Source organism: Eretmochelys imbricata, chromosome 4 (genome assembly GCF_965152235.1).
Source record: "Eretmochelys imbricata isolate rEreImb1 chromosome 4, rEreImb1.hap1, whole genome shotgun sequence".
Lineage (NCBI taxonomy): Eukaryota > Metazoa > Chordata > Testudines > Cheloniidae > Eretmochelys > Eretmochelys imbricata.
Genome location: NC_135575.1, coordinates 14,073,528 through 14,088,895, shown reverse-complemented (window position 1 = coordinate 14,088,895; position 15,368 = coordinate 14,073,528). Strand labels below are relative to the sequence as shown.

At 43.2% G+C, this 15,368-nt stretch overlaps 1 protein-coding gene across 1 annotated transcript in view; it reads left to right on the top strand.

Moving 5' to 3' along the window:
• PARM1 (prostate androgen-regulated mucin-like protein 1) overlaps window positions 1-15,368 on the top strand; it is a 50,739-nt gene that overhangs the window by 25,279 nt on the left and 10,092 nt on the right. The window contains exon 4 of the mRNA XM_077814743.1: window positions 11,475-12,215. Coding sequence (XP_077670869.1) covers window positions 11,475-12,215 — 741 coding nt within the window. The remainder of the gene's footprint in view (window positions 1-11,474; window positions 12,216-15,368) is intronic.

Genomic DNA, 15,368 nt, shown 5'->3' with positions numbered 1-15,368 from the left:
CCCTATTTACATTTTCACGCTACCCTCTTCTGCAACTACGAGGGCTAGGGAAACAAACAAAACAAAGTGGGGAGTCTGATATAGCCCCTTGACTCTGAGCTGGTGCTGTAAGAGAAACATCAGACTTGTGATAAAGTGATCTGACCATTCATCAGTCTCTAGCTCCTACCTCCAGTCTCAGTCATCCACCTTTCCATATAAAACATTGAGCAGCAGCACGAATGCACAGAACTGAGGCAAACCGGTACCAAGACACCTACATCTGTGGTAACTTATGTACCAGGCGGTAACAGGGATATTAACAGACCATTCTTACGCTGGTAGAAGGAAGTCAGTTCAGTATTTAATGCAACAAATCCACTGGTGAGAAACGGGTGCAAACAGATGGGCCAGTCTATGTATATAATCCAGAGTGACATCTTCTAGAAATACATAAACTGGCTGATTTGGCTATGTCTGAACTCCTGGGAAGGCTGGAAGCATCCTGTGTTGGCATTTTATTCAGGGTGAGGTTGGGTATCTGTCTAGCATATGGCCGTGCTCCTGAGGGTTATTGCCCTGCTCAATGAAACAGTGACGATAAGTGCTATAGCACCTTACCAGGGCAATTAAGGAAAAGAAATCTCTAACTGGTTTCTAATTCTTTAAGTGGTTAGAAAAGACACAGCCATTAGCAAAAAGGAAGTGTGATTTACAACAGTTATTTTTAAATGATACTAAGTGTATAACAAAACAGAGACTTCAAGAATGTCAAGACAGGGTCCTTCGGTTAAATCTAATCAACATTTCTGGCATTATGAGCAAAATATTGTGGCCAAATTCTGCCCTGGCTTACCTCCCATGTGTTTCCTGGAACTACTGATGGCTACCTAATTCTGAGTGTGTAACACAAAGTGATGTAATTTTGTCGGGGGGGAGAGGAGGATCACACTTCCCCCACTGGCTTTCCTTTTGCTTTGAAAATAACGAATTGTTGGCTGCTCTCCTCTTACACCTGCACAGAAGTCAATTTGTGCCCGCATTTACCATACTTTACTGGCGAGCAGCTTCTGCCGCTCTGGTTCTGTGCCAGCCACAATGCAGCAGGGAGCTGTGCCTCGGCCTTCGATTCTCCAGCAGCACACTGGTTGGAGAGAGCCCCTTTTCCACTTAACACAGCGTCAGACACCCGCCTTTCTGAGAGAGAGTGAGGTTTTAGACAGCCAGCGTCACTACACAGAGCATTTGCAACAGCCCTTATAATGAAGATGCCTCTTTCATTAGAAACGTGGGGAAGGTGCCAGCCTGCCTTGTGAAAAGTCTTACTAGCTGGGCTCCCACGGGTGAGCAGGGAGGTTGCAACCAATCCAGGGCTAATGACAGAGAAATTGGGGGGCATGAGCACTTTGGGTCAAACACTCCACACGACAGCCCGATTACAGGCACACCCTTAAACAACACTTGCTGTGATACAGCAGCCCTCTGATCCAGGAACACCTTCAGTGAATGCAAAATGTACATGGTGAACTGCAACCTGAACTCGCAGAAAGATGGAGAAAATGCCTTCCCTCTCAAAGACACATGATGTCTACACCTTGTAAAAACACACACATCTCCTCTGCTGTTTCAGGACAGCTTTTTGGACAGAATCTCCCATTCCCTCTACTTAGTTGCTCAAGACTTCATGAAAGCATCTCGGGATTTCACGTACCATCCTTTCCTTTGTCTTCCTGTCATTAAATTGCTGTGCATTCTCTTCTTTACAAGCGGCTCAAAAACTCAGCCAGCTGGCCTGCTGACAATTTTTAGCACAGGAGGTCACTACCTAACAATGCCTGCTGTAAACTGTGCTATTAGCATCCCTGTGTTAGACATGGAAATACTGCCTGCTGCTGAAAATTGTATGCCAACCCCCTTCTGCCTTGCACTCAAGTGGCTTGTACCCTAAAGGAGTGTGTTGGACTGATCTATTTTAGTAACCTCAAGTGTTCTCATAAAGGAGGAAGCTGAAGGTACAGTGGTTTCTGTGAAAAGAAAACAGTCTTTATAGAGGTTAGTTATCAGTTGAACCAATGTTTGTGCAACATTTCCATCTTAAGGGAGTAAGTTCTTACAGCTGGTTTCTGGCCTCTTGGACTAAAGTATTTCATAGTGTTTGTCCACAATGGATGTGGCACAGTATTCCAGTGGATCCCAAAGAGCTTCACAGCAACAATGCACTTAGACAAGAGAAAGCCAGCAGTGACTCCAGCTAAGACAGTACTGGCCCATGCATTAGCAGATTTACTAATATTGCAGGAGGAAGTTTTGGCAGTTGCCACTTGTACAGCACAAGCATTTGGTGTCCAGCAAACAAATTAAGCAATGAAGGTGATATTTCATGTTCTATTGGTCGGCCTTGTGGGCTGCCTGGCTCGAGTAATGAATTCTTACCCTTCATTTTTCAGGAAGAGTGGGAAATCAGGTGAGTGGGGGGAACAATCCCTTTTGCTAAAAATTATAGTGGTCAGCTGGAGCCAGCATTGATTTCAGTTGTTCCCTGTGTGACACTAAGGGAACTCAAGTTCCAAAAACTGGAATGTTCAGGTACACTACTGGGCGGGAACCGCGGGGTGACCTGCGTCTTTTTCCAGATCTTGCACTCTAGAGGAATCTTCCCCACCACCAGTGTAAAGAAAAATGACACTTGGCTACTAGTATCTTTCAGATTTGCCAAGAGGGGAGTTTTATTCAGCTGTTTCCTCATGTTGAAGAAGAGTGAGTGGATCTCCATCATAAACCACTTATCCATGGCACTTCCTGTTTGCAGGTCCATCTGCTGGTCTGCACTTGCTCCTGGCTGAAGACTCAGTTTGTGAGATATATACATAGACATCTGCAGCTACAAGCCAAGGACATCATTCTCCCTTAATACAAGCTTAACAAGGAGCACCTTCATTATTTAATGAAATGTATTAACTAGCCACATTTAATAATAAAAAGGAATAGCCCTTCTGGCATCAGAGACAGGATGTACAACCATGCTTCTTTCCCGCGCAGTCGCCACAAGGATGTGGCATGGTTTATAAGCTGGAGGGGAGGAGCACTGTCAGGAGAGGACAGGGTCCACAAGAATCTCTGGACGGATAGAACCTACACTATGGAACCGTTTGAGGGCTGGCTGGTCTTGATTCAAGGGTTAAAGGCACAGTACACCCTGAGAGCTCTAAAACAGCAAACGATCTTGGCAACCAAACACTGTGTTGTTATCGTAGAATATCGGGGTTGGAAGGGACCTCAGGAGGTCATCTAGTCCTACCCACTGCTCAAAGCAGGACCAATCCCCAATTTTTGCCCCAAATGGCCCCCTCAAGGATTGAACTCACAACCCTGGGTTTAGCAGGCCAATGCTCAAACCACTGAGCTATCCCACCCCCCTCTCTTTACTTAGCCTGTCTTTCCCATCCCTCACCAAGGGGTTTCACAGACCGGGAAACAGAGAACGCAAAGAGAGACCACTGCTCTAGAGAGTTCTGTGTCACGGGTCTGCTTTGCTCCCTACCGCCTCAGCCGTGGTGCACCTTTCTGTGTCCCCCTCCATCACCGCGATGAAAGGGAAGAAGGAAAATAGTGGAAGGAGATTGTCCCACCCACTCACAGGCAGTCCCGAGGCTGAGATTTCCTTTGGCAACAGACCAACTATCAGAATAGCATCTTTGTTACTACAGACCTTGGGTTTCCCTGAGTATCCCTGTATGGGTGGCCTTAGCATTAACACCTCAACAGGCCACAAATGGACCCCATCAGCATGGTGCAACTGGGGAGTTTACCACCTGACCACAGTGTGGGAAAGTCTGTAGACCTCTGTCCAGCAGCCAGGCCATAAGACTCTCCTGCAGGGTGGATAAAAATCAATGATTTTTTTTTTATAAAATGCTTTTTGAGGGGAAAAAACCTATCTAAAGATAGTTTTAATTAAGATACATTATAGCTCAAAGATATCTCATCATGGAATAGGGATTATAAATTCTAATTTCTATAGTATGAGACAATATATTCATGTAATGTTTAAGAAAAGTTTTGTAAATGAGTTCCTATAGTTCATGGATTAGGGACCCAATCTTATGGCGTATCAGAGGCTTTTGTATAGATTATTTAGGTTAATCTTTCTATCTACCCACTGGGACTCAATGCTCAATCTAGAAGATGCTTAGTTTTGCAGTTCTCAAACTGTGGATTTGCGTCTCCAGAGATAACATGCTTGTTAACAGCAAAAATGTTTTTAAATAAATAAATTAATATAGAGGTGAGAAATAACAGACCTCAACCCTGTTGTCCCTCTGCAAATTTGTGTAAACCGAGTCAATCCCTTACCTCTCTCTAAAAGTGCAAAGTTTCAAAAAGTTCAGTGAACAGAAGATTGTTGGGGTCGGAATAGAGCTGGATAAGGAGAAGAAGTCTGGAGATAAATGTGAGAAGGGAGGGACAGGTAGCAGAAACAAAAGTGAAACTGTTCGAGCAGCATATTTCCAAAGTCTTAAGGTCTTTCTGAGTGTAACCTTCATTGATTTGAGATCTACCATACCATTCTCTCACTGGAAGGGAAAACCTATAATGGCAGCAGGTCGTAAAAGTGACCCAGTTTGGGAATAAGAACCACTCAAGAAATATATGTTTGCTGATGATGTTTTAAAGAAAGTCACACCAGTGAACTGGTGGAAGTCACTTAAGGACTTGGATTCAGAGACTGTTGAAGTGATAATCTCACTTTTAACAGCAGTAGTTTCTTCTGCTGGTGTAGAAAGAATATTTTCTTCCTTTGGACTAATTCATTCCAAATTGAGAAATCGTTTGGGACCTGAACAAGCAGGAAAGCTTGTTTTTCTTTTCCAGATTATGAACAAGCAAGAAAATGAAGGTGAAGACGACTGAGTTAGCTGCAGAAAGCCAATAGTTTAAGTTTCTCCTGTTGACCTGGCTGACATGGTCAATTTAATTTTGGGCTGTTTTTCTTTAAATATTTCATTTAACTATTTTAGTTAAAAACAATTTTAACAAAAATGAACCTGATTTTAAAAAGCTTGAACATTTAACTAAATTAAAAAATTCTTATGCTTGTTTTGTTAAAATATTATACATTTGCTATTGAGGAAAAAAATCCAGAATACATAACGTTGTTTTAGTTAAATAAAACAATTTAAATGTCTGTCTGGTGGTGATCTCCTCCTAATACAGCCTGGCAAGAAAATCCTCCAAATATTAACAATTAACCTGTTGAATTGGAGATAGTTCACCTCCCAATGACTTCATAAATATCTGCTTCAATTACATTTGGTAAATGAAATAACCAACAATGGTTTATTTTCTGACATAGCTGTAAAACTAATCTGAAAAGTTTTCAAAATAAATCACTTAAAAATGTATAGTGTGTACCTTCTAAAAATGAAACCTACATCTATCTCGGAGTTGTGAAGAATATGTATTAAGGTTATAACAACCAACAAGAATGCACTTTTATGTAGAAATCCATGATTAAATCGAGTCTTCCTGACTCAACCCTGCTCTCCTGTGCCAGTGACAGGACTCATTTCAAACCATCCCCCCCAGTTGATGCTCCTGCTTCTAGTCTCTGCCCAGTCACGGATGGCAGAATTAGCTGTTGTGTGTGTCTGTGGCAGGCAAGCATGAGAAAATGAAATGCCCTTTACAAGTTCAGTTTTAGAAATGAAAGAAAATGCTTTGTCATTTTCATTTGTGGTTACTGAGTGATTTTAAAGAGATGGTGATGCAAGAAGGTAATGCGAGGGGGAAAAATACATGAAGAGCAACACTTTTAACAACAGAAGTCTAAAGTCAGGTGGCCTGATTTTCAGAAGTCCTGAGCCTGCAGTCTGGCCTCAGTTAAAGTTACTGGGTGTTCAGCAAATCAGTCTGATTACTTAGGAGGGAGATTTTCAGAAGCAGCAGAGGAATTTAGGCTCCCAGATTAGTGACTTTCAATAGCACTCATGTTCCTAAATCCCGTAGGTGCTTTTGACAGTCAACCCCCAGGAGCCTTCTTTGGGCTCTTTTAAAACCTTGGCCCTGGTATACACGTGTTTTGCAATTTCCAGTGGAAGTGTTAGCTAGTAGAAGACCACTAAGCAGAAACTACGTAGCACACATTTCAATAAGGAGGAGGGATTCAAAATTGGTGCCTTTTAAAATCCCTTCTACATTTAACTGAATCAGCCATAAAAACAAGTTGAACCCTGTTCTAAATCTGTAGCCTTCTGTTTGCGTGATGCTGAGAATTTAAAATAATAGCAGATGCCATATAATGGACCCAAGCTTGTTTACACTGTACCACCTTTTTCATATAAAAATATTAGTGCTCTAATTGTCTGTCTTCTGCTTTTTAATTCTGACTAAACCACTCAGCTCTCGTGCATGTGTTAGGCATAACTGATCTCTTACAGGGCGGAGGGGGACAGAACACCACGCCCAGTAAGTTTAACCCGCGGGGATTGTTAATGAGTTCTGCTGGAGTACAGCACAGTTTATAATTCAGAGGCCCTCACAAGTTTGAGTTATTGCGCCCTGCCAGCCCAAACGTAACGCTATTTTATTGGAGACAGCACGATAGATTGGACTGGTAGCACTAGAGTACGTGCAGTCCAGTCTAGCAGGTCTGGCTAAGGAGTGAGTGAGGGCTAGGGGGAGAGAATTATACAGCACTTTTCTTCCAGACATGAGGGCAGTTCACAAAAGAGGCAGATATGCCCATTTCACTGATGGAGAACGTGAGGCACAGAGAGGTGAAGTGAGGTGACTTGCCCAGAGATTAAAACCCAGGTTACCTCCCCTCAATGCCCCGGGGGCACAGTGCTCTGTCCCCTGAGCCACACGATCTTCCCCCAGAAGCCTCAAATGAGAGAGTCTGTGGGACTTTCTGCTTAAACTCACCACCAAATAACAGTCTTGCGGCTGGATACCTGAGAGCAGAGATGCTCCTTGCCTGCTCAGCGTTTCCTACCCAACAGTCAAGCTTTCTGTATATCTCAAGAGCCCTTGGGCTTTACAAACACTAATTGCAATACTATGTGCCGGGGTGCTGCTTGCAACAAGTGACGTATCACGGACACCCCTGCAATTCCTCCTCGCTCTGTGTGTTGCTAACCAGAACCTCTCTTTGGTTTAGTAGGCGCAAACCTACGTAGACTGGTAAAAAATGTCTCACACACAAATTTTAGTCATCTAGATGGTGAAAGGAGAATATTGATCTGTTTCATCTTGTGCCCAGCATTTAAACATCTATGCAGGCTGCCATCCTATGGGGAACAGCGCCCTGCCCCCTTTGCTTTGCTGGACTCCTGCATCAGCAATGGCAACAGGGCGTTACCAATGGGACCATTTTGCAAGTGTGAAGATTTGGCTGCCTTGGCTGCAGTTTTTAAAGGCTGGGTGAATGGTTTGGGTGGGAGCCTGAACTGGCTGCGTTCCAGCCCCGTATCAAGTTCTGGTTCAAGAGAGACAGCATCATAACAGACAAGTGCACTGTGACTCCTGGCTTAGAGGAGCACTGAGCTCTAAGACCCCGTGCCTGGAGCCCAGAGAGGAGTTTGGTTTGGGGATCACCACAAAGCTTCAGCGAATACCTGAGCCTCAAAGGTTCCAGGTCCATCCACCACTGCTCTAAACAGCTCCTTTCCCAAGCTATGAGAGAGATGTAGGGCCAGACTGCATTCAGCAGGGGCACTGGTGGGAGGATACAAAGAGCTTTTACCCCTGGAGCCCTCCCAGTGCAGTAGTCATACACAATTGCAGAGCAGGAACGCTTTCCCCCAAAAGCAACTGCAGAAAAAAGGGACAGGAGACCGGGCCATAGCCACACACAGATACAGAGACACTCTGCAGTGTCCTATGCTTAATAATGAAGCAGCATGAATACTGCCCCAGTGTGCCTAGAAATTCCAGGATGTATTGCACCTCCCTGACACACAGTCATCCCCCCACCCCTCACCCCAAGACTTCTAAACAGCTCTTCAGTGGGGATGCCCTTATGTAGTAGGTTCTGAAAATGCACCTCTAAACAGAGAGGAATACTTAAACTCACTCAATTTTTGCACACATTGGAACTTTTCAGCTGCAAGTCTTCCCACCCAGTTGACTTCAAGTCTAAATGAGATAATCAAATCAAGACAAGTCTGAAGTTTCTAACTTCCATCCCTTGAGTTATCCAAGAGCGAGCAAGTCTCTTTTTCATATTTGGCTGGAAAAATGACTCAGAAGTAACCACCCATCGTTCTTCGTAGACCCATTTCCCCAATTCTCCCCCCATCATTTCTGGTCAACTTTCAAAACCTTGAAAGTTTTCTCCAACCAACTCTACTTAGGAATTTCACTTTCACATGAGACCAAGCATGGAAAAATTTCAGCTCACAAAGAATTTGTAATGAGCAGCTAAAAGAAGGATGTTATAATGGATGCTGAAACTTAACCTAGCAATTGCCACCCACACAGAGTCTAACTTGTAGTTAGTTAATTGTATTGCTTGGCGGTGCTTGAATGAATGTGACTCCACAGCATTTGAAGCGCTGCTCTGTGGATATAAATAAATGAATGTCACAAGAATAAAAATTATTCCCATGTAATGTAATGTCTGCATGTTCTTTCTGTAGCCAAACTAACACAAAGGAAGACAATAGAAATTGGTCAACATTGAATTTGGCCTAGTAGATTAGAAGAAAAATTGAAATCTGCTGCTGAGGAGAAGAAAGAAAAGTCTGACTCATCTTTCTGCAAAGAAAGAAACAAGGAAGTGGAAAGGGGTTGGGGCAGGAGGATACACTCTGTGTTATTTCCAGGTGCCCATCTTGCTGAATAGGTTGAGTTTGCTACACAGGTGCTGAAATGCTATTTGCTGAAGGAAGCTGCTGGCCAGAGAGACTGAAGGAGGGGGTGTTGGTAAATTAGATGTTCTAGAAACTGTAACTTTGTGTTTTAATCATTTCTGAGGCACACCAGGAATGAGCCAATTTATTTCCCCAAGTCTGTGCATTCTTAAGTACAAAGAGACTTCCTGCAGCGTTATTGATAGCTTCAAGCTTACCATGGTGTAACAGCCAGTGTAGCCCTCTTAAATATTTTTCAGTGTAGCTCCTATGCCGGTTACGTCCCCCAGAGACTTTGCAGCTAGTATGGAGGGAAGTCCTACAGAGGTCATAACTTCCCTGACACCTGGTGCTTTTGACCATGCAGTCCCAAAATGGAGACAGCGCTATCCTTTTTAATAGGTGTGCTCTCACAGATACAAACAAAAAGTCTGCCAATCCAGCATACATAAACACCATCTGGATTTGTGTGTAATTCTGGCTTGATGCAATCAGAAACAAGCCAGCATCGTAAGGTAGATGCGTTAAACCCATGGCTAATGCTGGAATTCAGGTTGACAAGATGTGTCAAGTATTTGGGTGCAGTACTTTGTGTGGTTTGCTTATCTATTGCAGTGACAATGCATCCATCCTGTACTTAAGCCAGTGAAGAACAGGTCAAAGGCTACAGAGCTTCAGTGAAAGGCCATTGTAGATCAAAGTAATATGGGAGTGCTGGAATTGAGTACATGCAGATTTTAGAAATGAATGTTAATATTTCTTCAGTGTGCAGATGAGTGAATGGGTGAGTTTGCATGTAGTGTAGTACTCCTGGTATACCGAGCAGGAGGCTAAATATTGCACTGTTGGCAAAATGCAATACAGGACTTTTCTGTTTTGCTTTATAATCAGTTGACCCGAGCTGTGAAGCTCGCTGCCATGGGGCTCTTTTTGCTGGGTAGATGTACCTTCTGCGTTCCAGTGGAGAAAATCAAATTAAGTGATAACATTCAGTTTAACTAACTCTCCATCTTCACCTGCAGTGGGCAGACAATGCAAGCAGCTGGGGACGATGTCTCTATTTTCAGACCTTAAACAGAAGGAAATATTTCAATTGATAATTTGCTGCCCTCTGATTTTGCCGGACTGAGTTTAAGTGACTGTGTTCCAGAGAGAATAGATTCAACATGGCGATAGCATTCTTATTATCATCACAATATTTTTATCCTACACTTGGAATGAGTTATTTCTTGTTCATGTAACTTAGTTAACATTGGTCTAAGTTTACTGGCATATACTAGGCTTGGCAGAATATTTATTTTGTTAATGTTTATTTTTAAGTATTTTTTGATTATAGATTTAAATGTTCACAGATGTGGGAAATTACGGCGGGGGGGATCAGACAATTATTTAATGACAGTAGATGCTGAGATTCAAAACGTTAAAGCTTGATAACAGTTCAATTGGCAACTTCCTATGTCAAAATCTCCAAAGTAAATCAAACTGTAATGCTCAAGCTGGTGTGCTAACAGCGGTGGTGATACAGACTTCTCACTTTGCCTATCTGTAAATTCTGAGTAGTGGAAATATGGTTTCATCAGTTTGTCTGTGTACTGTGAAATGGCTTACTGACCTTTACCAATAAAAATCAAATCCTAATTATACAACTATGGTTCATGTAAAAGAGCTGCTTGCCTAAGGATGGTTAACAACTGTGGAAAGCAGGATGCATAGACATCCTGGTGGAAGATGGTCTCAGAATAAAAACAGAGGCAAAATCATCAAAATACTTCACTCTCTCATGCCATCAAACATAGCTGCTGCTTTGTCAGTCTTGGCTACAATGCCAGCCAGCACCTTGCAATGGCTCAGGATCTAGCTTAGGATCAAGGGCTCTCCTCTTGGGGCCTGTCTACACCAGGAAAATGACCCATTGTTAGTGACTATCAACAAGAGGTCCCCACTGGCCTCAACTGCTGGCTGCTAGCGTACCTGGGGCCAGGCTGTTTTCAATACAGTTATAGAAGACATGGTAAGACTCCCTAGATTTGCTAGTACTTTCCCTAACGATGGAAAATTGTGTTTGGCATGGTGTGTACTAATAATCCATTAGGTGCTGGTCAGAAGAGAAAACAGGCTGTAATATAACTCAAACACGGTTGGTAGCAGGCCAGTAACATGGCACTGAGCAGTAGCTTTGGGAAGAGAACTTTGTTCACATGAATGATATCCAGGGTAGTTTTCTGTATGTTAAAGACTGTCTCATAAGGGTCCTTTCACAGTAGCACAGCACCCTGTTTAATGGCTGTCAATAACAACTCTCTTGGATCCCTTGAACTATTATCTGAAACTCAAAGCTGGTTCAAATTTCAAAATTAAAGCAGGGAAACAAGAAGTGCCCCCAATTGGATATAAATGTAGTGGGAGGCAAACAAACAAACAAACAGTTTCTTTCTTTTACAACATGATTTTTCATTTGTACCATCTATTTCAGTGGTAACTGAAATCCTCCTTACTTCAGGCAAACATCCCTTTCAAGGATGAGTGTAGTAAAACTGTAACTGACTGGCCATTCATTCTAAGCCCTTCGCTATGTGCTCTTATCACGACTGCAGCTTGTCACAACGATTTTCCAGTGTTAACATGTGTGTGTCTTCTCCTCAGGATTGAGTCTTCACTCTGCACATTCAGACTTTACATCCTCTGTCAGTCCTTCTGAGAGAAATACCATTACGTCAGAATCAACTCAAACCACTGTCCCCGTCACCCTTGCTGCTAGCACAACAGCAGACAAGCTACAATCAGCATCAGCAGCAACAGCGACCACTTCAAGAGACAAAGTCACCTCAAGACCAGCAGAACAGGGCAACACCATAATCTCCTTAGGCACCACAAAAGAGTTGTCAGCTGCCATGAAACATCTTGCCTCATATACAGAAAGAGCAGATGTTTCAGCCACCAGCCCATCACCGTCATCAACCACTGGGTCAGAATCAACAGCCACAGAACACATCTCCAGGACTTCAGTTGCCATCCTGACAAATACAACAGCTCCAGATACAGCCACCCCTTCCACAACAGCTCCAGATACAGCCACCCCAGCAACGACCTTCTCTCACCTAACTAATACCTCGTCTTCATCGTCATCGGCAGGTTCTTCCACACAGACCACCATTACAAATCAAAACACAATCCAGCTGCCAAATGCATCCACGGCAGCACCTGCTACAGAGGATGCCCCTACTAAAAAGACGCCCACAGAGTCCCTCTCATCAGGCCCAGCGATCAGACAAACATCTCAAGTAACTTTGGCAACCAAGTCTGTCGCAGAGGCCACCTCCCCTGAGAGCACCACTTTCTCCATAGGAGTAACCATGGAAGAGGTCCAGCGGGCTTTAAGTTCAGGTGAGGCAGATGATTTAGTATGTGCGTTATTTATGCTGTCACCTTTAGTGCTTCATTTCTCCTGTTATTTGGGGGGGAGCATTGAGGGGGGAGGCAAAGGGGTGAGAAAAAGAGCACTCCCATCTATGCATTGGAAGGGCTTTCAGGTTACTTGTAATATTAACAAAGTTACTCAGGAGCTACGGATCTGTGTTTTATGTACATCACATGGTATAACCTTATTATGAATCTCTTCTACACCTGTGATCCCTTCATAGAAAGATGTTTTAACAGTGACTGGGTATATTCTGACAGGTCTGACCCCAAACTCTAAGTTTTAATAAGAATTTCACTTCCTACACTCTAGACTAGTTGACCACAACATATCTGCTGACCATAGATATCACATTTTCTATTGAGAAAAGACACTTTTCCTTTTCCCCACGGCCAGTGAACTTAGAAACCTTTCTGAGAGTTATCCAATAGCTTTTCTACACACAGTTTTAAGGTTTGAAATCTCAACCTGCCATGGTTAGATAAGTACCCTATCCTACTAGAGAAACTGAAGAATTCATGGCTTTCTAATGGCATACAACTTCTTCTCATCGTGATAGATGAGGTATTGGACCTTAAACAAATCACTGGTTTAAGATTAAATACAGTCAATGCCAGAGCTCAAGACAGTTGAAGGGAAATTCCCCATTTATGGAGGAAATAACATGACAACATTCTGGCACAGGCTTTTAATGGCATCTTAGATGTTTGGAAGGTCAGATATAATCACCTACTAATCCATTATCTTTAAAATTGGTCAAAGGTGCTTTGTGTTTACACGTATATACACCACATATGATGATGTCAGCATGGCAAGTTGCCCTATGAAGGGCTAGTGTGAGAATAGACTGAGGATGGTGTGAATCAATGTGGATTCCCACGATCAGGATATTATCTCAATGTCCTTCATTATGGGCTACCTTACTCATTTCAGACCGATTCTTTCCTGTCCTCTCCATACCCAGCATGCTGTTTAATCCAGTAACTTGATGTACAGAGTGAGACATTTTAAAACTGAGGCTACAGCAAGCTTCATACAATCTTTCAAACTTGTTTGGTGGCATTTTCCCCTCCAATCTCATTGCCGGTGGGGTGGCCTATTCCAAGGGCTGGAGCCATCATAGTTCAAGGAGCTGGAGTCAGGATCATTCACGTTGACCAGTTACCAATGGGAAAAACAACAAAATAAAGGCACGTCTGCCAAACTGAATTCTCTCCTTCTCCCTTGCATTTTAAATAAAATAGTGTCCATGCAGGTGATACCTCTAGAGAAAAATCAGTCCCCATCACCCTGAAATCTGGGGGAGTCCTACAGTGCTGTGATGTATTAGTGTGTATTTTTTCTTCTGATTAAATTTAGTCTCTGCAGCATATTCCATAGCATTAAACATCAGCTACAGGGATGATTGTGAGTTGTGATACAAAGTGACCCTTTTAAGAGAGGGCACGGAAATAGTGGTGCTCTAAAGACACCAATAAACAGCATCTCATTTGTAGAGTGCTCAAATGCATAATTCAGCACTCTCCTGCGTTACAGCACCAAGGAGCTTATTCATTGAGACTAGAGATTAGTAGGTGTGTTGTGAACCATCCCAACAGTATAAAGAAAGAAGAGATGGAGGCATAACTGGAATATGGATCTGGATGCAAAAGTCCCCAAAGTTCAGGGGTTGAGTTCGTACCATTTAGTCCCAACTCATATTTAATTAAAAAAAAAACCAGACTCTAGATGTTTCATTTCATTTCATTTCATCGCATTCCTTTAGTCATTAACTTTTCTTCCCCCTCATTAAGCAGAACAAGTGGGAGAGATCTCTGCCTAAAAGCCAAAATGTAGAGTTAACAGCACATTAAGGCTGGATCATCAAGCCCTGTAAAGTAAAATAAGAAGTTATGATTGCTCGGGCCCAGTCTTTGATCTCCAGTATATTTTATGGTATAGGTTGACAGCATTATGGGTACATTTGAAGGGGCAGTATAAAACCACTTCCTACATGCAATGTAGATCAAAGTAATATTAGGCTGCATCTTTATGTTGCATAAAAGCTATTTTTGGGTAGAAAGGGTCTATTTTTATTTTAATGGATTTGTTTTGGGGGAACAAAATAGGCTATTGGGAGGGGATTTAAAGTAATGGATGCAAGTTCTGCTGGTTTTGCAAGACAAACTCACAGGCAGACAGTCTGGGTCCCAGACCAGCATGCTTAGTACCAGCACAAGCCACTGCACATGCTTCCTCCACATTGCTAGCAGACATTCCGACCCATCCTCCCCTACGCCCCCATGTCTCCTCAGTACAGGGGGAGAGACACCGTGAATCAGCCACCTGAATTTTTGGTGGGATGGTTACATACAAATCGCAATAGTTTCAAAGGTTAAAGCCGACATTCATTCCTCAGCCCGTCGTTTTCCCCAGCCAAATCTGAGTGCCTGCCGAGTCCCACCCTGCTGTGACTAAGTATTTTCTGTCTCCATGGTTAAGAGGAGCTACAATGAGTTAACAGGAGGAATTCTCAGACTTTTCTTTCCCCATGCAGAAGTCCAGTATCTTCTCCACTTAACTGCATCGGCTAATTGTGGCTCCCCTTGAATATAGAGCACACAGACTAGCAGCATGAGACTTGCCAGTTACGCTGGCTTTGTGGACCCGGGTGTCCACTCAGTCTCTCTGCAGCCCCCCAAGGTGGAAGGCATTGATTTACAGAGAAGAGCATGAGAAGTCTCTTCCAGTGAGAGAGCAGTCTTCGTTTTTTCTGTAGGAGAGTCTCAAGATCCTAGAACCATAGGACCTGGAGCCATGTTTCAGAGTTGATTTTCCTCCTGTGTCGTCAGAAAAATATATTCAGACACTGCCATTAAACACTTTTGCAGCTGGTGTCCTTTGGGGCTAAGAGTGTGGACAGAGGTGCCATATACCAGAAGGGACGAGTGATCTCTCCTCTACACACACACATTGCGTGGTGCTGGAAAGCCAAGGTGGCTGAATGAGATACACCCAGAAATGGATCTTAGCTGCTGCTGCTGGGTTGCAGTTGGCAGTGGGTGTGTGCCCATTATGTGGGAAGAGGGGGAAAAATAAGTGTTACTATCCCGGTAAAACAGAGTAGCAGCATTGCCACA